The sequence below is a fragment of the Drosophila busckii genome, chromosome 2L (genome assembly GCF_011750605.1).
Source record: "Drosophila busckii strain San Diego stock center, stock number 13000-0081.31 chromosome 2L, ASM1175060v1, whole genome shotgun sequence".
Lineage (NCBI taxonomy): Eukaryota > Metazoa > Arthropoda > Insecta > Diptera > Drosophilidae > Drosophila > Drosophila busckii.
In genome coordinates this window covers 7,451,073-7,476,055 of record NC_046604.1, presented here as the reverse complement: position 1 = coordinate 7,476,055, position 24,983 = coordinate 7,451,073, and the positions used below count along the sequence as shown (strand labels likewise).

The window sequence follows — 24,983 nt, the reverse complement described above, 5'->3', positions numbered from 1 at the left end:
ATTTAAATTAAGTATCCATACACATACACATATGTTTTCGTTTGTATGTGTCTTAAATTTGTTTTTTTTATATTTTAAGAGCGTTGCTTATTTTTTCTTTTCCGTTTTAGTGTTGTAATCTTATCGTTGAAATCGCTTAAACTTTAATCGAATTTATCAAGTTGATAATGGCGCTAACTAAAGATTTATAAGCGGCTATGTGCGATATCCTATGTGTATACATATGCTCTTCGCAAATGCGAGACTCGGTTTGCTGGTGAAACTTTGCTCAGCAACAACAAATATTTTATGCACCTTTTTTACGTTTTCATTTTATGTTTTATTTTTATCTACAATTTGTCTACACTTGACATGCACAGGTTTTCTTCCACAAGTGCGACAGAGGCACTTGGCGCGGGAGAGAGCGAGCGAACGAACGAACGAGAACGAGAGCGTAAGAAAGAGTTAAAAGTTGAAAGCTTTTAAACACGCGCAGCGAAAAGATATCGAAGTGAAGCCGCCGGAATCCAACCGATCACAGCGCCAGCGAATTGAAGACTAAAACTGAAAGCTAACAAAAAAGAAACAAGTAAATAGCGTTGACGCCATTTAAATTACCGCCAGGCGAAGAGCTTTTCGTGTGCTTAAAGTCCAAACAGAAACAAATATCAAAGATTGAGCATGCAAGAGCGGCTTAAAAGAGCACGAGCACACAAACAACGTCATAGTCTTGAGGAGAAGCAATCGAAGCTGGTCTGAGTCACGTTGACACAATCAAAACAAACGAGTTGCTTTGTACTCTGCTCTTCGATAATGGAAAATTCTTACAGTGTGGCTTGCAGTGAGTCACACGAAAAAGCTTTCCCTAGCTCTATGCGCGCTTTTATGAATGAAAATGAAAATTGTCGTTCGTTGGTTCGTTCGTTCGTTTGGTTGCTTCCTCGTCGTGGATTGTGGGTGGCTTGGTGGCGCTTGTTTGTCTACCACAATTGGGACTGATTCAGCCAACAATTCCTGGAAAAGGATATCATCATGAGCCGGCATTTGTTGTGGCATTTCACTCACAAATTCAACGCTGACTCATACACATATATGTGCTCTATGCAGCATGCCGTAAATTGCCTTTCACTTTCCGCATGAACTTTGACTTTTGGGATGGCAATTTTCCTGGAATTCATAAATACTGATAGTTCCCTGCTGCTGATTCATTCTTTACTGCACATCCTTGCTCTTTCAGGGTGCTTCTTTTACAGAGTTTTTAACAACTCTATCATATAAACAAGAACACATTAAAGTTGGGCGTGACCGATTTTTTTTGTCTTGCTTACAGACATTTTCACAACTTCATAATCCCTTTTCCATTTTTGATAAAAAAAATATCAAAGTGTATAAAACCATAATGCTATGCTTTAATATTTTATTTTGTGCATATGAAACTAACATTATCCTGCAATTACCGAAATTTCCCCACGTAAACAATTGTATGAGCTAAACCTGAAATAAATAGAAATTATGTCAATCCAGTGTTGCATTGCAATTCCTGTGAACAGGAACTCATTTTAATATCACGATTTCGTTAGCCCTAATACAACACAGTAACAGTTGTGTGGGCTAATGGCGCTTGGGTTAACAGGCCTAGACATCGATCAAACAAACCTCCCACCAAGACCCAACTATTATCCAACAGTCCAAGCACCAATTGCAAAACGCTTGGCGGTGAAATCACGCGATATTTAGTGCTCAGGGTTTTCACAGCAGGCTATGACTAAATTTTCGGAATGGGCTTGAGGGTGGTTAGAGGCAAAAGGCTTGGGGCTTTCTAAAGCTGACACGTGCTAGACGGAGTCGGTAGGTATTGCAGCTTATGTACACAAGACTTATTGATTTTCCAACTATTGTTTTGCTTTGCGCACCTTAAACTCTTTGAACTTCCTGTGACACGTGTCCTTGAGAACGGCTCGACGTCGCACCGCAAGGCGTTCAATGTGAAGGTGAAAAATGCGGTGAAGGACCTTGTAAATGGTTTTATGGCCTTGAGTCGACACCGATAACATTGGCGATATTGTAGCCGGCGCCTAATTATCAAGAATTTGAAAAATATATTATATATGATAACGCTGTGCCGAGAGCTATACTTAAGAATTCACTAGAATTTTGATAAGTAATAATTTTTCAATTAAAACTCATTTATTCTACATAGCACCAAGCAAATGTCCCAATGTTCTATCCGCTTGTAGGTCATTCACAAGTCAATGTAGCCTGATACAAATCACAGCTGCGGAAGTATGCGTGCAATTTGCTACTTAACCTGCGAGAACCTTGGCCGATTCCGAGTATTTCTTGTGAAATAATATGAACCATATAAGTTGTAGAGAAATAATATGAACCATATAAGTTGTAGAGAGAGTATTTAATCAATTGATTGTACCATAGTGTGCATAGATTTAAACTTCTCAGACTATGGCACAGGAAATTTCACCACATATGTTATTTTTTTAGAGCTTTTAAACTTTTATATACAAACATAAAATATATCCAGCGTGTTAACAGAAAAAGTTCTTTGTTTGGCCTTCATTGTCTTAAAAAATTAAAGTTATACCACAAATAATTGTACTATTGAATTTAATGTAGCCATGGAGCTGTATTTGCATACAAATAAGGATCTCAGGTGTGCACGCCGTAGAACCTCTGGCGGTAGTATTACAAGTGCGTTGTGTCCAGCGAACCCCACCTGGAGCTCTGACAATGATGAAGTCATGCTCACTGCGGAATGTCTAATGCAGCCACAGGCAGGCTCAGTTTGGAGCTCAAATCCCGAAACAGCGGCGAGCATGAAGATCTTTACATCGGTAATGCTGCATGCCTGGCGCCAAAGGCGAGCCGAAGTGCGCAATTTACAGTCTGAGGTAGAAAATCTTCAAAAAAGGGTAAGTCTAATTACTCCTTTATAACATTTACTTACCTATTTTATTAGGCAATGCAACGCAAGAATGAGCTGCATGTCTGCAATACTCTGATGCGTGTTGAGAAGAAACGCTGCCAGGAGCTTCAGCTGCAATTAAACCATTCCAATCTGAGCATTAATCAAGTGCGTAGCTCCTGTGAGAAGTTGTCCTCGTCTTTGGTTAACTTGAGTGCCGACAAGGAAATGCTTGAGCGCGAATTAGATCAATGCAAAGAAGAGGTAAGTGCTATGAATTTCGGCTTATATAAGAATCTAAAATACTATAATCCTGCAGTACGAGGACTTGCATCTGGTATTCAAGAAAAACAAAGATGAGCTACTCAATGCGCTGTTGGATCAACGCAACTTACAACAGCATTTGTGTCAGGAGCAGCGCACCATTTTGCAGCTAACAATGGACAAGGACCACCTCATGGACGAACTATCAAAATTACGCAAATCTGCAGACGATTATGAAAGAAGAGAGCATACCTACATAATAGAATTGTCGCAGAAAAATGAAATGTTTTCGAATATGCGAACTACCATTGAGGAATTGGAAACGCAGATCAGTGATTTAAAAAGGTTAGTCACCTTAGTTGCCAAGTAGGGCATAATTTATTATAAGTTGATTGGCAGGAGCAGCAATACTGAGCTGGCGAAGCTACGTGAGATGGAAAAACTAAAGGGTCTCGAGCTAGTTACGCTGCGTCAACAACTTGAGAATCCAAAGAGTTCCAATTGTCAGTCCAATCTGCTTAGCAAGACAGCTCTACTAACCCGAGAGTACAGTCTTAGTCAAGTCTGGACGCGCATTTATTACTACACAACTAATGCCGTATTCTTCCTGTGGTTAATACTGCTGCCAAGCAAGTCGGTTAGAAATGGCTGCATGCCTCCCACACATAGCATACGCTAGCACAAAATAAATGTGTATTTGTCTATCTTGTTGTTGCTGCTGTCTGTCGTTTTTGTAAATTTCAGCAAAAGAATGGGCAAATTGCTCGGCAATGCCGCGTACATGGAAGTGTTCTGAACAGCAAATTTATTACGAAAATCCGAAGCTAAGCTACAAAGTTACTTAACCAAGAAATTTTGAAAATGGCTGACTTGGGCAACTGTCGTTGGCTTCAACATTAGCGCCCCCACCCAACCCGTTACCTATACGTATCTCAATCACGGAGACCGAGATTCGCGAGGCTGAGATTGGGTGGTGGATTGCAAATGCATGACCGTGCGTCAACTTGCTAGTCGACCCGGCGTCGGTAGCAAAGGCAGCGGAAAGCCAATCAGAACCTGTTGCCAAGCAATGCCAGACAGAATTACTGGGAAACAAGAGTGTGTGACACGGAGGGGTCGGCACTGAGCAGATCTGATAAACAGATGAGGACATCTATATATCGATCAATGCACAGAGAACAATCACAGAAGACACTTCCAACAAACGGTAAAATGTCTCGCGTATTTATATGTGCATTGCGCTGAATACGCAGTTGGGAATTATAAGCGCAAGCAGGCAACGCTAACATTGCTACGTTTGCTGTTGTAAACAAGGGTGGGTTTTGTACTTCGTGCAGTAAGCAAGCAACAATTGGTAATAATATAAGTTATTTAACAGCTAAAAATGTTTAACAAAACTTTAAAAACCACAAAAAATTATTTCAAACCGGTTAAAATTTAGAAAAAAACAAAAATGTTAAATTTTTGCAGCATACTGTCCCAGCTGTCATACAAACCCTCGCCCTGCAAAGTGGAAAAGTGATTTGAGTTACTTCTGTAGTTGGAAATATAAGTACAAATTACAATCATGCAAACGACACCTAATTGAAAAGCACACATAGACTTAACCTATCTTTGGTTTTTGGCATGCACTTTCGGTAACATGTCTCTTGTATTTATAATGCATTGCGCAGAATACGCAGTTGGGAATTATTAGTTAATGTGGCAACGATTTACAAGCAGCGTTGCAACGTTAACGTTGCTATGTTTGTGGATAATCATAATAATGGTAATTTGAAATAATATGAGTTATTTAACAGCTAAAAATGTGTAACAAAATTTTAAAATTCACCAAAAATAATTTTAAAACAGTTAAAGTTTGAAAAAAAAAAAAACATTTAAAATTTTAGCCCTGGGAGTAGAAAAGGTTTTTGATTTACTTCTGTAGTTGGAATATAATTTCTCTATGCACATTTTGTTTCTATTAATGTGTACGTATGTATTAATAAATAAAATTCTTGCAAGCCACACATAATTTAAATACTTTCAAACCTAATCTATTGTTTATTTTTAGCATACACTAAAGTGGTTACCACTTCGTTTTTATACTTATATTTTAGAATAGAATTACACACCCATTCTCGGCAGCTCCATCAAAGAGTGTATGAGCTACATTAATTTAACAATAAGTTTTTACTTAATTTTAAGTTTTTTTTGCAATAAGTGCAGTATTTTTGTACGCCTAAATATATGCTGCAAATCTATAAGCAATTTTATTTAAAAATAAAAGTAACTCGCATTTTACAACTTTCCGTTTTGTGATTTTGCACGATTTACTTTTCGGGCTTTGTTTACGGTTGGAAGCAAACAATCAAATTTCCGCCTAGAATAGAGAAATGTGGTCAAACACGTGAGACAATCAAATAGATTTTCAAACTGGTTCTTTTGACTTCTCATGCATAAAATTCCACTTGATTTCAATGATGAGCCAAGAGCCAAAAAGCAGCAGCTGGCCAATAGGGGAAGAGCTAGGAAAGTTTCTTCGACTTGTGGCACTGCGGTCACGATGCTGACGACTATTGTGTGTTTGCATTTTATGCGAGGTCTCCAGCAGCTCCCACCAAGCAGTAAAAATACAAAATAAAAAGCAAGATAGAAAAAGCGCCAGAGGTACAGGCCAGCCACAGCCACAGCCAGAGCGTTCCACCGGCTGCTAGGTTGGAAGCTATTCAGTTTGTATTGCGACTTCAGCATAAGCGGACGGGCATCGTGAACGTTGTTGGGGCTTAGCAAGACCAAAACCGTCGACGAATTTTAATGAAGCACGCGCGCCTGCGCAAAATAAAATAAAAGCCATCATAAAGGCAGACAAGCGCTTAGAGAAATTCAAGTGTAGTATTTCAGTTGCTGTCTGGCTTGCAATTTTGATTGATATGCAAAGTGTGTTGCCCACTAGGTCTACATAAAAGCCACAAAAGCAGCGCTACGTGCCCTCGAATTTGTTGTGCGTGAGTGTGTGTGTCTGTGTTGTGGGCTAGTGCCTCTAATGCGCGATTCCATTGCGTACGCAATTTGCCTACGTAATTTGAATCAATACCGCGATACACGTGTGTAATATTTGTTAATTTTATATCAAAAGCCCTTGGCGAAAAGTTCATTTAAGCCATTCAGACACATCAATCATTAGCTTTGTGCAAAAATATCAAAATGAGCAATGCCACGCCCCCGGGGCTGCTGCATATGGAACAGCCGTTGCGTGCTTTCTATCAATTTTTTGTGGATTTAATTATATTCACACTTAAATCGTTGTTTTATATATTGGAAGCTATTTATTACACAATGCTGCCGCAGCGTTTTCGAAAGCTAAAGGTAAGTCCGAAGAAAACCACAAAAAATATAAAAGAAAATGCAACAAACTCTGCATAATTAGATGCTCAACTTATTGTGGACAAATGTCAAAGTTTTATGTCGACTCATAAACCATGCACCTTTGAATTTAAAATTCGTTTTAATCTGTCGGCATTGCATAACTGTCAAACAAGCTCTGAGCTAACATTAAGACGCAGCAGCTTCAAGTAGCAGATGAGTATTGTTGCCAAAAAAAAAGTAAAAAAAAAAAAAAAGATTGTAAAAACTTCGTTAGGCAGTATACACACTTAATTACAGTTCGTTAAAAATTGCAAGCTATGTTTGGACAATTTTACGGCTGCTCTAAACTTTCCAATTTATTTACTCTGTTGTATTTTTACAATGTTGTAAATTAAACCTTTTGACGAAGGGTACTTTAACATAACAAAACGGTGGCGTTGTTTGGACTTGCTTCGATGAAAAAAAAAAAAAAATTCACACGACAGCGCGTTTAGTTTTCAAACTGAAGCTGAACGCTTCGTGAATGAAAGAGTCTTATTTATTTGCACAATATTTTGTTTGATGTTGACTTTTGCGCTTTTATTTTGGCATTCAGCGACGTCACTTATAAGATGAAGTGCCCACACCTCATTAGCTACCATCTGCAAATATTTATAATTGTTTGGCTTTTAGTGTTTTTTTTACCCTTTTTTTAATTTTGGGTTTTGTATTGGATGTCTGACATTGAAGTTGGGCAAACAAGCCAAGAGTTATAGTTAAGTTGGTCCAAGCAGCAGCCGCTGAGTTAAGTTAAAAGGAAACTGCACCTTACAGTCCAATGCGCAATTTTTCCAACCAAAAGTACGTTTTGGTAACGGGTTTTCCGCTTGCACAGCTTTTGCATTGTAATTGTCATTGTTAAATTTTCGTTTTTGTTGTAGTTGCTAAAGCGTGGTATATAATCAGTTGCAAGCACAAAAGAAAAATCATGTAAAATAGTAGCATAAGTTACAAACAAATGAAAATAAAACTGATTGCAAGCACAACTTGGCAACAGATATATATGTACATATGTCTATGCAATGAACTTGATTGAACTTTGTTGCTCAAGCTACACTAAAATCTCGAAATGGCAAGAGCTTGCAAAATAATTATTTTTCAGTTTTACATATGTAAGTTTAGTAGCAAATGTTGCAATACTGCGCCTAACTTACGGTCTCATTCATTTATAATTCAAAACGTTTATTTTATTGTCGCCAACGCGCCCTGATCATCTTAAATATGCATATCGTTATGTAGTAAATTTATTTAATAGTTGTTGCACATATGTTGCTTGACGTCAAGCCTTGTTTACAAATTGAATATTGAATTATTTAAAATACAAAACATTTCGGAAATTCGCTAAACAGTCAAGTTTTGTTCATTTATTAAGTATGAATATTAAAATTATTTATTATGTTTATATTAAAAATTAGGATTGGCTTTCATTACAAACAATTAATTTACTTAAACTTACTTAAATATAGAAATAAAAACTAATTTTCTTAAATTAAGTACTGTGGAATATTTAGTTACAACTCATTTTGAACTCTATACTCTATAACTTAACAACTGCTTCAACCCACTTTTAAGCAATTTACAAATTGAGTTTAGTAACAAGCAAATATTTACTATACACAAACATTTATTTGACGGCTGTGTTAATTGAGTTTCACTTTCACAGAACATCTCCGGCCAGGTGGTGCTCGTTACGGGCGGAGGCGGCGGTGTGGGTCGCCTGATAGCGCTCAACTTCGCCAAACTGCAGGCGCGCATTGTCATCTGGGATATCAATCAAGAAGGTAAGGCCTGCGTTACGTTTCGCTTAATTAGCAGCAGCTAGCTAAATGCTTAAAGCGTGTACTTCGGCAATTAGCAGCTGCTGACGGGTTAAAGACCTCGCCGGGTGAAAGCGGTGTTACACTTTGGAATTGGCTAATCTTCAATTTACTTGACAGCTATAAAAACCACAGTGGAACTGCTGGCCAAACATGGCTATCACAATTGCAAGGGCTATGTGGTGGACATATCCGATAAGGAGCAGATCTATCAGCGCGCTGCGCAGGTCACTGAGGAAGTGGGCCCAGTGGATATCCTGATCAACAATGCGGGCATTGTCTGCTGCAAACCCTTCTGGGAGCTACACGATCGGGTCATCCAAAACACTTATAACATCAACATCATCTCGCATTACTGGACCGTCAAGGCCTTTTTGCCGCACATGATGCGTCATAATCGTGGACATATTGTGACGGTCGGCTCGGTAACTGGCATGCTGGGCACCTATGGGTGCAGCGATTATGCCGCCACTAAGTATGCGTGCATTGGCTTCCATGAGAGCCTGCTGACGGATTTGAAGGCGCATGGCTACGATCAGGTACATATGAGTCTCATTTGTCCGTATTACATCAACACGGGCATGTTCTCCGGCGTTAAGCCACGCATGGTGCCCATGCTGGAGCCACAATATGTCGCTGATCGCATACTCCAGGCGGTCCAACGCAACGAGGTCTGGTGTGTGCTGCCCAATTCGATAAGATTGCTGACGCCGCTCAAGTGGTAAGTTGAATTCGTAGTTAACAAGGAGAGCTGCAAATTCATTCATTAACCATTTCAATTAATTGATAGTATAAAAGCAATTGCAATAATTTTTTGCTATGCGAATTTCAAATATTTGGTTTGATTCGATTGTTAAAAATGTTTAATGAATGAAATGTTTACAGCTCTGACTAGTCAACGTACTATATTTTAATAAATGGTTTATTTGCAGTCTTTTGCCCGCCAAGATGTGCTGGGAGATGATGTCGCGAGTTATACGCGGTCCGGAGTCAATGATGCTGTTCCAAGGACGCGGACGCGTAGCTTCCGGCTAATTATCCACTAGAATTAAATTTGTTTTACTTGAGGCATCATTAAATATTGTTATACTTACCCCTAATCCCTCACTGTGGTCTGCTGATAGTAGTGGGGCGCCAGCTCTGTCAGCCACTCTTTCTTTATAACTGTGACCTGGTTCATGAACAGCTTCGTGGTCTGCAGCAGTTCACCATAGACCACATACTGCGCATGTGGGAGTGTGTATAGCGTGGAGGTTGGATGTACGGACAGTTCTGTGCTGCTGCTAATTTGTCTGTAGACACCCGAGTGATGCAGATAGGCCACTTGAGTGAAGAAGCCGGCTGTGATACATTTGCAGACCATTTCCACATCGCCCTTGCAGGAGAATATGGGAATGCCGTACTTCTTGCGCGCCAGCGTTAGGAGTTGCTCGCGGAGCTCACAGGCGCGTTTGAGATGGCGATAGATGAGATAGTACTGACCGCAGAACTCCTTGGTCATGCCGTCCTCCACAAAGGCGCTGTGCACGTTAAGCAGTGTGATAAGATCGCCCTCGGCCACCTCAAAGTGGCGATGCGCTATGCGTGCACCTTGTTGTGCCACAGCCGACACAGGATTGGAGAAGACGGACTGCACCTGGAGCATGGCTATAATGGTTATAATTTCCTCAGCACAGCCGAGTTTTCCGGACACGAACAGCATCTTGGACAACATGGCACTGAAGGGCAGCTCTGCAAGCAGATAGCCGACGGGCTTGGTGAGCTGTCCCTGCTCGTCAATGGCATCCAAGGCATACAGTGTTTCCAGTGCGGAGAGCAGGTTCTTGGCAGGCGGGGGTGAAGGAAAGTCAAATCTTAGAATGTTGCTTATGCCGAGAGCCTTCAGCTGCAGCACAGCGCCGCAGAGTTCGCTGCGTCGTAGCTCAGGCGGCTGCCGTGGCTCCAAAGCCTCATAGTCCTGCTTGGTATAGAGACGATAGACCTTGCCGGGCCGCATGCGGCCCGCACGTCCAGCTCGCTGCACTGCGGAAGCTTTGCTTACAGGCACTACAACGAGACTATCGCTACAGGTGTCAGGATTGTACCACTTGACTTTGACATAGCCACAGTCAATGACATACACAATGCCTGGTATGGTTATGGACGTTTCGGCTACGTTGGTGGCCAGCACCACTTTGCGAACGCCTTTGGCTGGCGTAAAGAATACCGCCAGTTGATCATTGCTGCTCATGCTGCCATACATGGGCAGCACCTTTAAATTGTTGAGCTCTGAGCTGGCAATATACTCGCGGAGCAAGTCGAGCGCCTCCAGCACCTCCTCCTGCCCAGTGAGAAAGGCCAAGATATCACCCGGTGGCTCCTTTTGATGCAGCTTCCAAACAGTTTCCACAGTCTCGCGCACATAATCCGCACATGGCTCGTTTAGGTAATAGTGATTAACAGCGTGCATGCGTCCTTCAATGCTGAGCTTGACACTAATGTCCTTGGAGCCGGGCCAGCTGAAGAACTCGCTGAAGAAGCTTGCATCGATCGTGGCTGAAGATATGATTATCTTTAAATTGCTGCGCTTGCGTAGTATTTTTTTAAGCAAGCCCAGCACCATGTCTGTTAGCATATTTCGTTCATGGGCTTCGTCTACGATGATGACGCCATATTGTGTGAGCAACGGGTCGGCCAACAGCTCTCTTAGCAATATTCCCTCTGTCATAAATTTGATCTGCGTCTCGTTGGACATGCGCTCAAGAAAGCGCACCACATATCCCACGGTATCACCCACCAGCTCTCCACGCTCCTGCGCCACCCGATTTGCCAAGGTGACTGTGGACACACGTCGTGGTTCGGTGATGCCAATCATTCCCTTGGTATGCCAGCCAAATTCATAGAGATATTGTGGCACTTGTGTGCTCTTCCCGCTGCCCGTCTCACCCACAAGTATTAGCACCTGAATATATTATAAATTGTATTAAATATATAAATATAAATGCATATGTCCATATAAAATAGCCCTCACCTGATAGTTCTCAAGGCAGTAAAGTATTTGGTCGCGGTATTGACGAATGGGCAAACGCTCACGCTGCTCAACCAAGCCGAGATTATGATTTGCATTGAACACAAATGCGGAACTCTGGGGCTCCGTATCGCCGCCAGTGTCTGCAATTGCATCGTCCGTGTCGGGTTTTAAAAATTTTGGCTTAAACGTTGCCATTGTGCACGTTTGTATTTTCAATAATAAATACTACTAAAATATCTGATATTCGCGACACTTGTTGCCAATACACTCGTAGCTCATTTACTAATAATAATATTTAACATTAGGACGGGTTCTTTTTTTTTACCTCTAAGGCACAAAACTAGCCGACCGGCGAAATTTTTAATTTACTTTGTTATATTTATTATTTTGTCGGTGCGAGTAGTGCAGAAACATATGTGCGAGCGAAGCCTTCGAGTCAGTGCTGCCAGAGCTAAATTGCTAGAAATAGCTAAAGCCAAAAGTAATACTGCTAATAACATATCTGTTATTTTTAACACTGAGCATTGTTGTGTGACCAAATGTTAACTGTAAATAGTGAAAATCAAATAAACATTTGACAACGAAAACAAAAATATGTTCCCATTCACTAAAATTTGTATATCAATGTTTAAATATTAGCGAATTAAAAAATAGCGAATATAGCTATTGTGAAATTCCAACAGCACTAAATTCGGATGCTACCTTTCGCCTACCGGTGGATGAAAACCATATTTTTTTGTTTTACACATTTCTGTTTATTTTACATTAACATTTAAACTAGTTATTAATATATAGATTATTGGTGTATTACATTTTGGTAGTCTGTAATTTATTTTTCAAGTGGTGCGTAGTTCAATAACTTTTCAATGAGATCCACGTGCCCGAGGAGCATTCGACGACAGCAATAGCGTTTCAAGCCCAAAGCATCAAGTGCATCTCCTTCTGTGTATTCAGCTTGCAAAAGTCCAAGGTAGGACTCCCATTTGTTGCCAATCACCTTTCCACACGTAAAGCATCTTATCGGTATAATCATATTTGCACTTTTCAAATTATTTTAAGGCGAATATTTATTTGCGTGTTGTCAACAAACAACGTATGGAAAATTGCCGATGAGTTTTATGTCGTAGAGCTGCCAGCTATCGATAGCACCATCGATAGTGATTGTGTTAGTGCTGCTTTTCAATATTCAAAGTATCGATTGGTGCCAATACCGATAGTTTCCTAGCTCTGTGGTATTAGTGTTGAGTAACACTAAAATGAAAAATAAAATTGGCGCTAGCATTTAAATCATAAGTTCATCAATTGCCTGTGCCTAAAGTATTTTATAACGTTTGTCCTTATAATAAAAAAAACATCGCTTAAATTGGATTTCTAGAAATCATGTTCTTTATTTGAATATTTTAAAATCATAAAAATATTTTCTTAATATCACTGATTCTCTAAATAATTTTACATTGCTTTAATATTTAAAATTGGTTTTTGGGGCGTTTTCTTTTATAGACTTGTGCCATTAACCACGTCTAATTGCGGACAAACTTAGGCAACATTTTTTAATACTACACATATCCATAAGTATATTAAATGAGTAATTGAAAACCTAGTTAAATTGTGTAATGCAACCATATTAAAAACTAAATAATATGCTACATATTATTTATAACATGAACCAAATAAATCGACCGTATTTTGCATTTTATGTAGTTTGAATTGTTGAACGCTGTGCTGTGATTTGTTTAAAGTTCTGTGTACAATTGTATCAACTAGAACATGGTATACTTGTGTTTTGGGAACTTTCCATGAGAGTGCATTTTGCTAGGTGCATATATGAATATTTAATATAACTAATGTTTTTCTTTCTGTTACGTATTGTATATGTGTATATATATAGTATAATATTTACCTATTTATTTGTGGTTTTGTTTTGTGTGTTTCAATATGTTGTAAATTTGATTGCAATTTTATTGTATTATTCGTTAAATCTCTTAGATGTAAATAATTTCAAGTATATTTCCGACTATCTTTGGTTTTAAACGGCATTTTGTTATATTTTGGTTTTGTTCATTTCTACCCTCAGTAGCATAACAAAAAATCGAGTTTTTTTTTTTAAGGTTTTCTATTTAAGCGTCAGTGTAATTTAACTGTTTTCTTAAAATGTATTACCGTTTTGCTCTGCATGTGACATTTTTAGTTTTACAAACAAAATCATTTGTTACAATATATTTTATTAAACTGATACTAAATAGCATTTAGTTATTTTTAATTAAAATATTTTATTTTTTGGCTTGTTATTCCCTAAATTTACGTTAATACATATATTTAAAATGTGACCCCTTTAATTAATTTTATATTGTTTGTTGTTTTTATTGAGTTGACACTCACGTTATTGGGCTTTAAAACGAGTTTAAGCTACAGTAAAATATTTGAAATATCCGCTGCAAAGCTTTAGTCTTAACTACATAATTAACTAGTAAATAATGCGTATAATTTCGAATTTGAAAACTATGCGCAAAAATTCTTACACTCTATTAATAAATATAAATCATCAGAAGGATGGAGGTGTTTGTGTGTGTGTATGTGTGTAATAGATTTTCGTATTTGCTTAGCAGTCTAGAGAGTTTGAATAGCATCAGTAGAGTTTTTAATTGCTGTAAAAGCGTTTTGTTGTTCACACAATAAGCGTAAAATACAATACAATATACAATACATTATAAAGAAACTATTATTGTTACCAGAAGAAAGTTATTGAGGCACAAGGCAAAAAACAGCAGCCCATTCGAACTTTTGTATCCATAAAATTGATTGGGATGCGCTCAATGGTGCAATGAAACAATGGAATTGAAACACAATTCAAAAGTGTCATGCCACCATACGCTAAATATTGTCTATAGTGTTGGTAAACGTCAAAAACCATTATACTGCTGCCACCGCATAAACAAGCCAGAAATTTGAATTAACTGCTTACGTAGGGGGGGGCCATAGACATACATACATACATATACATTCACATACATATACATACATACATACTTAATTTATCACATGCTTTGCATTTCGGCTGTTTAATACGTTTGTTTTACAGTGTGTAAAGGCTTAGAGCTTGTCCAGATCCGCTTGTGGATCGGTTGGACTAATCGGCGACATTTCCACGCTGTCCAGCAGGGGTGTCTTCTCTTCGCTGCAGCTGCTACCCGGCGCTTCATCCATGTCCATGACAAAGATGCGCGAGAGTTCGGCACCGCTCAAAGTGCGTCGCGAAGGCGACTCGTCCACGGAGCTGTTGTCCTCGGCGGCAATGCTATTGTTGCTGCTGCTGTTGGTGCTGCTATTGTTGGTGCCGCCGCCGTTGAGCGCCTGATCGAGCGACTTGGATGGTGTCCGATAGCTGGCCGTCTTATTGGCTGTGGCTGTGGCTGTGGCAGTGGCAATGGCTGGCGCCTGGGCGGACGATGCTTGTGGGCTTAAATTCGTTTGACAGGTTAGCGTGGCCAAGGATGTGGTCTTAATATTGGTCGTCTTCAGGTGGTTTATCGAGCAGCTGCTCCAGCTGAGCTTGCTGCCACGCTTGCAAGCTGGCGGCTGCATCTTCAATTGTTGTTGTTGCTTGGCTATGTTCCTCTGTCCATGTGCATGGCTGACTGTCGGTTCCTCGGTGAAGCTTATCTCGTCCTCGCTGCCGCTGTGCGTGTTGTTGATGGCGGTTTGCTTAAGCTGCACCAGATGTCGCTCCGAGTAAGACTTGCGAGCATCCATAACGCGCAAATAGTCAGAGGATTCCCCCAGATCCTCGCTCTTCGAGCTGCAATAGCGACGCGCATTGCCAGCACCGCTGGTGCCTGGCACACAGAAGCTAGTGGTGACGCTCAGCATCTGCTGGCTGCCGCTCAGCGAGCGTCGACTGGAGTGATTGTCACGCAGCGAGCTGGGCGAAAGACGCGCCGAATGATTCGAGTGGTTGGGCGAGTGCTCCAGCAGCGAATCGTTGCTCTTGGCAATGCGTGTCTTCCGATAGAACTTGCTGTCGCGCCAAAGCGTCTGGCGCTGACTACCGCTGGCGCTGCTCGTGCGCTGCAGTTCCATTGCGGTATGTTGGGTGGGCGACTGATCCGTCGAGTTCTTGCTTATGCGGAACGAGGCATGCGTCAGCTTCTTGTATTTCTCGCTTTGCATGTTGACGCGATTGTCCGAGTGCGTGCGATCCGCCATGGGCAGAAAGGCATTGTCTATGCGTCGCTCTTCCTCCAGCGAGCGAAAGGCCAAGCGATTCACGTGCTTCAAGTGTTGCTTGTCCGAGCTGCGCTTGGGCGACATGTCCTCAAAGCTGCTCACGCGATACTTTTGCGAGAAGACCTCAATCATGCTCGAGCGCTTCGAAGGCGATGTCGTGTAAATGGAATTCTGATCATTCACCAGTATCTTGGGCGGATCGAATTGTTGCTGCTGTTGCTGTTGGTGTGGCTGGTGAGCATTGCTGCTACTCGCCAGCGAGGAGTTGCTTGAGTTGCTGGTGGCCGTGACCAGTATTTTGGGTGACAAGGACACTGGGAAGTGCTGTGGTCGCAAATTGCCCAGCGAGCCGCAGCCGGAGCCTGAAGATGTGGAGCCACTGCCCGACATGGCATCGTCGATGTGCAGAAAGTTGCTGGGTGAGCTCTCGCGGCATGGCGATGAAATGGCCGAGTCTTGGGAGACCATGCTCCGTGGTATGGTGGCTAACTCCAGGCAAGTTTCGTTGCCACCCGTGGTGGTGGCTATAATTATATCTTCGACACCTTCATCTATGGGCGAGCTAATGGACTGAAAGCTGCTGAGGCGCATGCTGGAGGAGCCTATGGACAAATCATTGTCGGTCAGTGAACCGAAGGCCGAATCCTGCGAGGGATTGCTACGTCCATACTTTAAGCACTTCAACGAGTACTCCAGCCGTCGACTCTTGGAGTTCTTATAGTTGCACATGTCCGCTGTAAGCTGATGATTGAATGTGGATGTGGATGAGGACGTGGCATGCAGTCGCTGTGCTGCATTTGAGCCGCTTGCCACCTCGTCATCCGGCTCTGGGCACGGCTCTTGCTCCCGCTCCTGCTCCCGCTCGTGCTCTATTTCAAATTCCTCTTTGTCCGTCTCAGTTTCCGCCTCGGAGGCGAGCATGACATTGAGATTGCTTTGGCTGCTGGTGCTGCAGCGTATGGTGGGCGGCTGCTCCTGCGCCCAGCTGCTGTTATCATCCGAGTAGAGCGTCGCATGGTCGCAGTAGTGTATGGGCGACTCGTTGGACGCATATTGTTGATTGTGTTGAGTGCGTGTGAATGAGCACGAGGCTGTGCCGCCGACCGAATGCCAATGGGGCTGATAGTGCTGCAGGCTCTTCAGATGGCAGCAGCTGCCCACGACAATCTCCTCGAGCAGACCCTCCTCCGAATCGCTTGATATGTCAAATGAGTCCATGGTGCGACTGATGCTAAGCGAGGCGAGAACAATAATCAAATAAGCATATGGGAACACTGGGAAGCTATGGGAAACTATTGAAGCCAGCTCACAATGCTGAATGCCACCTGAACCTTTTGTTCTTTATTTATTCCCTATATATGTGTGTGTGTGTGTGAGAGAGTATGCGTGTGTGTTTGTGTGAGCATGAACGAGTGGGCGGTTGCTGGGCGTGGTTGGCTGCACTCGTGCTGCAGTTGAAGCATCAATAAGTACTTGAGAGCATACGATATATATATATGTACGATATATATGTATGTCGGTGAATTTGTTTTGTTTGAGTTTTGTTTGCACTCAAATCTGCATACAAAGTGAATTGGCGTTGAATTTAAGTTTGCTCTAGAGCGCGCTTTAACTACATATTGAATATGTTGTGTTCAGGACTTCAGGACTTCAGGACTATTGTGTATTTCCTAAATAGCTATTAATTACACTCGTGTCCCTGCTTTATAGTAATGCTAATAATGGATTATTCTATAGGATAGTTAGCAGGAAGAAATATTGATTGCAGAACTCTATATTATTCTATTCGCAAAGAATTCTATTTGAAACGAAGTTGTAACTAGTAGTAGTTTTTTATTTTTAAAAGAGTCTTTTAACTTAATTTTAGTTGAATTACTTTAACATTTACTTAACATAGTGCACATAAATTTATATTACTGTTGTAGATAAATAAATACTATTTTCTCTTGTATGAAATGATTGATTAACTATTGCTATATTTCAAATACAATAAACATGCAATATTGATTAGAAGCAAAAGCTATAAAGCGTGCATAATTTCAAAAATATAATTTATATCAAAAGCAATAAATATTGTAGCAAAGCAAATTACAAATTCAGCGTTGTGTACGCTGACTCCGCAGTAAAATGGGCGTGGCTGTGTGGGCGGTGCTGTGAGGCGTTGGTGGGGGAGTTGTGAGCGTACAAAAATTTGCCACTTACCACGTTTTGCTAAAAACACAACAACAACAAATTGAATTGCTTGTTTATGTTCACATCAAAATTATCTTTTTTTGTTTTTTTTTTTTTTCATTTTTTTCATTTTTTGGCTTCCATGTTTGAGGGGGAGTACAAAAATTGCAAAAAGTTGTTTGTGATTGATACAAAATAGCGTTGTCATTGCTTTTATTCATTTTTTTTTTGTATTTTTATTATAATTATTTATAATTGTTTTTGTTATTTTATCAAGAGTTTTACACGTTGTAATTGTAATTGTATTTGTGAGTGAGTTGAGTTGTGAATTCATTTACGATTTTCTCTATTTCTTTTTTTTTTTTGTGACATTTATCATTGATTGATTTGGTTTGCTTTGGTTTGGTTTGGTTTGGTTTGTTTGCTGGGTCGGTTTGTTAGAGTTTGTTTGGTTTTGTTGTTGAGGTTAGTTAGTACATACGAAAGACTTCATAGGGCGCAGGCGTAACACTGTTGTTAGTTTTCGAACGGGTTATGTAAATAAACAAATGCAGAAATGCAACAATTTGTAAATCATAAATAAAACACACACGTAGGTGAGGTAAACAAAAGTGAACGTTGATAGACATTCAAGAGCTGATCTGTATGTGTCGATGTAGAGTAGATGGGGCTTGTGTAATTGTATTGGGTTGAACTTTATTTTTCGATTCACACTAAGTATTATTCAGATAAATGCATATATATGCATGTATTATATATATTGTTGTTGTAGAGAGAAAGAGAGAGTAAACATTGCATACAAAAATACTTTAGTTGAAAAATTCCTCTACTACATATAATGTACTTTTATATATGAGAATATGTTTGATATATATATATATAAATATATATAAATATATAGAATTGTTTAGGTATATAGGAAAGTCATGCGTTTAATTAGGCAGCAAAAACAATAATCAATTTACACGGCGACGAACAGAATTGAAATTGAGATGCTTTAAATATACAAACATGAGCTAAAATTAAAACCAAGATACTTTTTTAATTGTTATAGTTACACTTACTCTCCTGCCTGCTTATTAGCTAATTATGTTTTCTGTCTCGTATGCATAATTTTTAAGCGCTTAATACTCGACAGTCCCCCTTTTCCCCTTTCCCACCCTCTCCCATTCTATCAGAGCTCGGCCAGCGCATTATCATAATTACCATGGGCACGCACAAGCTGCACAGACAAACGAACAGCAGACAGGTGAGCACACACATGCACATAAATGACACACACACATACGCACATTTAGTTTACGACGCCATTTTATTTTGTGTCTGTGTGTTTTTGGGTGCATGTGTGCTCTCTGGCTTGTGTTAGTTTCTCGCTTGTTCACCTTTTAGTTTTGTTTTCTTTTGTGTTTTTTTATTCAACACATTGTTCTGTACACTTATTTCGGCTTAGCACCATCTGTGCATGCGTGTGTATATCTGTGTGTGTGCGACATAGTGCGCCATTTGATTAACCTGATATGCACTAACCTAATGCCAGGAGCTGCGTTGGCGCCCAACGTGTGACATTCCCGACTTTATAAGGCGACCAATATGGGGCATAAAAATAATATTATGTCAAAATAAGCTGAATTGCAGTTTGAAAATGATATAGAAGCTGTTAGGGTTTTAAAAGTTCGTTGTAGTGATGAGATAGTTGATGTAAATGAGAATTTTAAGCGTTGCTTGCTTTATCAGAACCCCAATACTTAGACACTGTATTTATTAAATCTAGACTACGCTAATAGAAAACAATTGAATTCATAAAAAATTAAAAAAGGCTTTAAAGATTGTCATGCAAATTTAATCAGCTCTTAATAATAGTTCTTAATTACTTTGGTCTATTGAATCTCTGTCTACATTTAGTACACTCCGCTACCGACTAAACATTTGCATGGAACCTCAGCTGGTGGAGGCAACGATGAGATTTTGCGGACCACTGTAGATGAGCTTCTGTTAAGAGTGTATTGTGCTTGCACATGTATGTGTGTGTGAGTGTGAGTGTGGATGGATGGGTGTGATGAACGAAGAAGAGTGTGAAGTGCCCAGTTGACATCAACACTTACCCGGTGCGTCGATCATGCGGCGTTGAGGGCGGCGTGCAGGGGGAGCTGGTCTCGCTGAAGGAGCTGCTGCCAAGTGAGGCGCATTGTCGCTTCTTCACCGCATGCAGCAAATTAAGCGTAGAACGGCTAAGGCTGGGTTTGATTGTCTGCAAACACACACAGAAAGAAAAGAATTAAACCATTCGGCCGATGTCTGATAATTTGCATCGCTTATACTTACACTAAAGCAGGGACCGCGTAGTTCGCGCAAATCGATGCTGCGAAATAGATCGCATAGGACTAAGTCCTCGACGGAGGGGCATACACCGCTAGGCGGCTCAAAGATAAGACCTAATATTTCCAGCACCTAAAATAAAACATATGAACGAATAATTATAATGGCACATGCTAGTTGTCCTGCTCGTTTCAGTCGCACCTGGCCAATTTGTGGATAATGCTGCAGCTCCATTTCAAGCACACGCATGGACGGCTTCGGTGTGGTCAACTCCTGACCGGTGCACATTTCGTAGAGCAGATGGCCAAAGCATATAATGTCAACATTCTCGATTTCCGGCACAGAACGCGACCACATGACGGCGTTGATACGTGAGCTGAGTCCCAGTAGGCCATTCTCCAGGCCCGATAGCCTGCAAGCGAAAGACAAAGAGAGCCAAAGGGAGATTGAGTGGGTGGTGAATGTATAATTAAATGTTGATTCCTCCCCAAAGCCTGCATAATGAGCAAACTTATTGCTTTGCTTGTTGTTTCTGTGTGCCCGTGTGTGTGTGTGTGTGTGTCTGAAATGATGAACACGTGGCGACCACAAAGCGGTTTCTTTTATTGCAAAAAATCAGATTTAATCTATGTATGTCCAACTATCAGAAGTAAAAATCAAAAACCTTTCGTGTGAGTTCGGCATTTACCCTCAATCCACAGTTGTGCTTGGGCTTTATGCTGCTAGTTACAAAGAGTCTAGCTTGTCAAAGTGTGATTATGAGCGAATGTATATGTGTGTGTGGGCAGGACAAATTCTAGGCTTAACATTCAAAAGAGGACCTTTACAGGTGGACTATTGAGGTATAGAATTGAAAGGCTGTCACTTGTTCGCTTGGCATGTTAATTTTACACTTCACGTGCTACGGAAGTTGATGTCATTGTACCTTAACAAATAATATTCAATTTAATGCTACAAAATACGCATTTTTCGATATTTATATATTTGCTGTATCAAACGCCATGTGACTCGAAGACACAAAGCTAACAAAGCTGCCACATAAATCACAAGTGAAATAGAATTCTGCTGAATGCATTTCCACAGAACTTTAAGTGATTATAATCGTGACAACGTCAGACACCAGCTGACTGAGCTTTGTTTTATTTCTTATTATTTCGCAGAATAATCTGTGGCATTGAAGTGAAATTCATTCGAAAGAGATTTGTGTGGCACGTCTGTAAATTTGTTTGGTTTCGATGGAAAGCTTTGATTACGATATATCACCGAAAGTGTCAAAACTACCGTCAACTGTCAATAAACTGGTTGAGAACAAGGTAACTAATTTGATGGAGTGACTATAACGAAGCTGAGTCTGCAGCTCTTACGAATCTTGAGTGCATTCTCATTAAAATAATTGCAATGCATGGAATTGTTTGCTCTACTATTGTGTCAAACTGTAGAATAAATTCGCCTGTTAGCTTTAATATTTGTCCACTTGAAATGTCATGGCAAACAAGTCGTTGTGTTGAATAAACTTTCAACTTTAATCGACTCTCTAGCCCTGGCATGCAATGTGTATTCCGTTCACCTTTTGACATGACAAATATTTCCAACGTTACAGCTTGCACATTTTTGTGTGCATATTTTTCGCATTTATTTTTAGAGTGGCAAAAACACAAACAGGGAACGGGCGACAACTTCCATTTAATGCTAATATCATGATTGAATGTGACTCATATTATTCTCAAATTATCGTCGTGGTAAAATGTGTGTGGTTATGTGTGCATTGCTTATTCGCTTGTATGAATGGCTTGGAAACGTGTGAAGCTGAAAAGCGGGTCACCAGCTAATTTCTAATGCACATTTAATGCAGCAAAAAGGCTGCAGCGATTTTAGTTGAATTGCATTTAATTTGCCATTTAAAATAATTGAGCAAACAAAGTTTCATTGAAGATTATAGAAAACTACGTTTACTTTCTATCCAAATTTGTAGCACGAGCAATCGATATTTGTGCATATGTGAATAACCTTGACGGCTTGATTAAGTCCATTAACTCACCTGGCTGCGCCGTTCTGCAAAATTACATTGCCGCTGTGCAGATGGCCATGCAGAGGAAAGCCGCGTTCCTTTAGGAAAAGTAGAGCCTCCAGTATCTGGCGTCCCAAGCGCTGCACTTGGCTCACAGGCAGACCATTTGGCTTGCGTGTATACTTGCGTGCCCAGGGTTCGTTCCATTGCGCCTAAAATCAAATTATGGTAATAATATATACATGTATAAGCTTTTATCAAATTGCAAGCATCAAATAAAAAGATGTAGAGCTTATCTATTAATATTATATTGTTGATCAGAGTATTCATTGCAGATTACAAAACACTTTAGCTTGGAGAGTTTGACTCAACTATAAATTAGTACAGAAACAAATTATATAAATTTATTTAAAGCAACATATAATTTGAATTTGCTTATGCTTAGTTAGTTTTTAAATACTTTCTGTAAATAATAATGCTCGAATGCATTACAAACTATAATCAAGTAAAAAGACTTGAGGAAAACATTTTAAAGTAACTCGGCGTCTCTTTTTGTAATACAATCGAAATGAATTCTGATAAACTCTCAAACTCGAGGCTCTTTCAAGTCGATATAGCTCACCTTGTAGATAAGATCTTTGAGGCTGCCCCGTGAGTTGAAGGGCGTGACCAGACAGGCGTAGCTATGTGTGCTGTTGCGCAAGAATCCCAAATCCAACACAGGATAGATGTATGGGTGATGCAGGGAGCCAAGCAGCTCCATAAGTATATCACGTGCGCTCTCATTGGGCGGCAGATCCTCGAAGGCCACACAGTCTGCGGGCAGCGGCAGCAGCGTCAGCAGACGATCGGTACGCACCTGGAATAAAAATAGACAAAGATTAGATTAAAATGCATGAGCTTGAGCGGAAGATCTTGAGTGCTTACGGATGCATCGGTGACTAGAAACCAGTTCTTGCCATGCCTGGAACCAATCTCATCCAGATGGGCAATCACCTCGTAACGTCCGTTGGCACTTTGTATCCACTCCTGTGTGGCATTCAGTGCTCGCTCTCGTTGTGCACGCTCGCGTGGACTGCGCTCGACGATGCCATTGCCGCTGTCCAGCGCTGAGTATTGGTACTTGATGTTGTTGGGTCTGCAAGTTCAGTGGACACAAGTTTAATGTTTGAATTTTGCAAGCATGGATTGGACTCTAGTCTAACATACTTTACAATCTGAGCGCATACAGAAAGAAAAGGAATTTAAACTATTGGAGGAACTAAGACTAGCTGTTGATTTATCTATAAGTTTAATATGTTCATTACTCTCTATGGTTTTATACAATGCGATCGCCGTAACGTTGAGCGTCAGTTGGCTTGCCAAGCGATTTGAAACAATTTCCCCTAACCAATTGCCAAAAACCTTGCAACACGACAATTGTTGCACACAACTTGAGCCCACCGCATTCAAATCGAACACCAAAATGTAATAAAAACTTGTTGGAAAATCATTTTGCAGATAACAAGCGAAACAACTAACGACACTGCAGTGGAGTAAGAGCAAAAGTTGGTGGCAGGCTTTAATGAAAGTTGGCAGGAAGACTTGCCAAAAAAGAAAGCACTGCAAGAAATTTGAAACTGTTGTGGGTGCAGTCAGGGTATAGACAGTAAAAATGCCTGCACAAATTGGCGCAGCGGAAACGGAAGCAGCAGTAAAAAATGTTTTGTTTATTTTTTTTGTTTTTTTTTTTGTATATGTAAATGGGTTTGTTTTTGCATTTTGCTTGTTCGTGCAATTTATTATGTGTTTATATTGCAGAATAAACCAAGGTATAATAAATACTAAAGAGTGGACACTATGCAAATGCCAAGTGGATAAACTGAAAAGGAAAGCGTGTCAAAAGGTAAACGCAACTGCAGTGTCTCGAGTTGCTGGGGCTTAATTGAATAGAAGTGACGACGCCAAGAATGCGGGGGCGTTAAACAAAAATAACAAAGTGTGCTGACAGAAGTGGCGCACACATGGTCACACACTCACACACTCGCACACACACGGACATAAATATATATGTATATATTATGTAGCAGACAGGCTTGTGAACAAACACTTGCGAGCCACTCAATCAAAACAGAGCGAAGGTTAAGCACATCCTTGGGTTAAGTTTAGCATGTGTTTGAAAATTTAATAAGGCAGTCAGCACGGCTTAGCATAGCAGAAGAGACACATACAGTGACAGTTTTATGCCTGTGGCTAACGCGGCGTATGCGCAATGCCGCTATCTGTGTATGTGTCTGCTTGGCCGCAAGCTCATGGCGTAGCCAAAAAAGTAAAAACTATTGCACAGCCTGAAAAAACACGTAGACACATACACACACACACATACACTCATACATGCATATGGCTTTTTGCTTATGGCTTTTTAAACGCTTGGCTGGCGCTTAGGCCAACAGTGCGTATGCGAAATAAATTTCTGGTTTGTCGTTTTCTGCTTGTTGTGTGCCGCTGCACTTTGCAGATTTCTTTTATTTCTAGTGTACATTATTGCTGAGAGCTTCAGCCTTGAGACAACATAAATATTTTTATATATTTAAGCTCATTGTAGGCGACTGTATCTTGTAATGAAGTTTCTCTACAGCTGGGAACCAAGTTGGGAATATTTACGCACCTCACAACAAATTTATTCTTGTGGAAGTCGAAATAAGTAGAAGCTGCGACTTAACAACAAAGCCGTGGCTTATTTCAAAGAACTGCCTGGTAAATGTTAAGTAAAGCAAAAAATATTTCAACCAAGCCGAGTTCAGTCCCTTGAGCAGTTAAAAACAAAAGCTAGAAAGTCCTACAAAAACGCGCGCGTTGCCGAAGGGCCGAAGAGGCGAAGGGGGAGCTGTTATTGATAGATACATA

The 24,983-nt window shown here is 40.4% G+C and overlaps 5 protein-coding genes across 13 annotated transcripts in view; 2 read left to right on the top strand and 3 right to left on the bottom strand.

Moving 5' to 3' along the window:
- The first annotated feature begins 2,489 nt into the window (after window positions 1-2,489).
- Window positions 2,490-3,867, top strand: LOC108600293 (WPP domain-associated protein). Of its 2 annotated transcripts, none has more exons than XM_017987785.2 (4): window positions 2,490-2,906; window positions 2,954-3,163; window positions 3,219-3,508; window positions 3,569-3,867. In XM_017987785.2, exons 1-4 carry the CDS (start codon window positions 2,613-2,615, stop codon window positions 3,840-3,842), a joined length of 1,068 nt encoding a protein of 355 aa, XP_017843274.2. In that variant the 5' UTR covers window positions 2,490-2,612; the 3' UTR covers window positions 3,843-3,867. The 2 variants fall into 2 exon arrangements, with proteins under 2 accessions (XP_017843274.2, XP_017843266.2); XM_017987777.2 differs by having other exon boundaries at window positions 2,494-2,906; window positions 3,563-3,867.
- Window positions 3,868-5,888: 2,021 nt separating this feature from the next.
- LOC108594309 (short-chain dehydrogenase/reductase family 16C member 6) lies at window positions 5,889-9,455 on the top strand. The gene is made up of 4 exons (XM_017979454.2): window positions 5,889-6,511; window positions 8,214-8,331; window positions 8,488-9,088; window positions 9,300-9,455. The coding sequence occupies exons 1-4, from the start codon at window positions 6,350-6,352 to the stop codon at window positions 9,400-9,402; spliced, it is 984 nt and encodes a 327-aa protein (XP_017834943.2). The 5' UTR covers window positions 5,889-6,349; the 3' UTR covers window positions 9,403-9,455.
- LOC108594308 (probable ATP-dependent RNA helicase DHX35) lies at window positions 9,319-11,630 on the bottom strand. Its single transcript, XM_017979453.1, has 3 exons — window positions 11,378-11,630; window positions 9,462-11,308; window positions 9,319-9,409 (listed from the first exon to the last, which is right to left on the bottom strand). The coding sequence occupies exons 1-2, from the start codon at window positions 11,570-11,572 to the stop codon at window positions 9,464-9,466; spliced, it is 2,040 nt and encodes a 679-aa protein (XP_017834942.1). The 5' UTR covers window positions 11,573-11,630; the 3' UTR covers window positions 9,319-9,409; window positions 9,462-9,463.
- A 517-nt stretch (window positions 11,631-12,147) lies between these two features.
- Window positions 12,148-12,493, bottom strand: LOC108604424 (DNA-directed RNA polymerases I, II, and III subunit RPABC5). Its single transcript, XM_017993893.2, has one exon. It carries the CDS (start codon window positions 12,408-12,410, stop codon window positions 12,207-12,209), a length of 204 nt encoding a protein of 67 aa, XP_017849382.1. The 5' UTR covers window positions 12,411-12,493; the 3' UTR covers window positions 12,148-12,206.
- A 1,170-nt stretch (window positions 12,494-13,663) lies between these two features.
- The window catches only part of LOC108607704 (slowpoke-binding protein), a 35,719-nt gene continuing 24,399 nt past the window's right edge, over window positions 13,664-24,983 (bottom strand). For 2 of the 8 annotated variants that reach the window (XM_017998702.2, XM_017998700.2), the window contains 7 exons: window positions 23,025-23,235; window positions 22,720-22,956; window positions 22,128-22,309; window positions 20,291-20,501; window positions 20,096-20,221; window positions 19,876-20,021; window positions 13,670-16,832 (listed from right to left, as the gene is read on the bottom strand). In XM_017998702.2, coding sequence (XP_017854191.2) covers window positions 14,468-16,832; window positions 19,876-20,021; window positions 20,096-20,221; window positions 20,291-20,501; window positions 22,128-22,309; window positions 22,720-22,956; window positions 23,025-23,235 — 3,478 coding nt within the window. In that variant the 3' untranslated portion in view covers window positions 13,670-14,467. Of the gene's footprint in view, window positions 16,833-17,803; window positions 17,968-18,041; window positions 18,284-19,875; window positions 20,022-20,095; window positions 20,222-20,290; window positions 20,502-22,127; window positions 22,310-22,719; window positions 22,957-23,024; window positions 23,236-24,983 lie in introns of those variants that run through there. The other 6 variants (XM_017998698.2, XM_017998701.2, XM_017998704.2 and 3 more) reach the window with 4 other exon arrangements.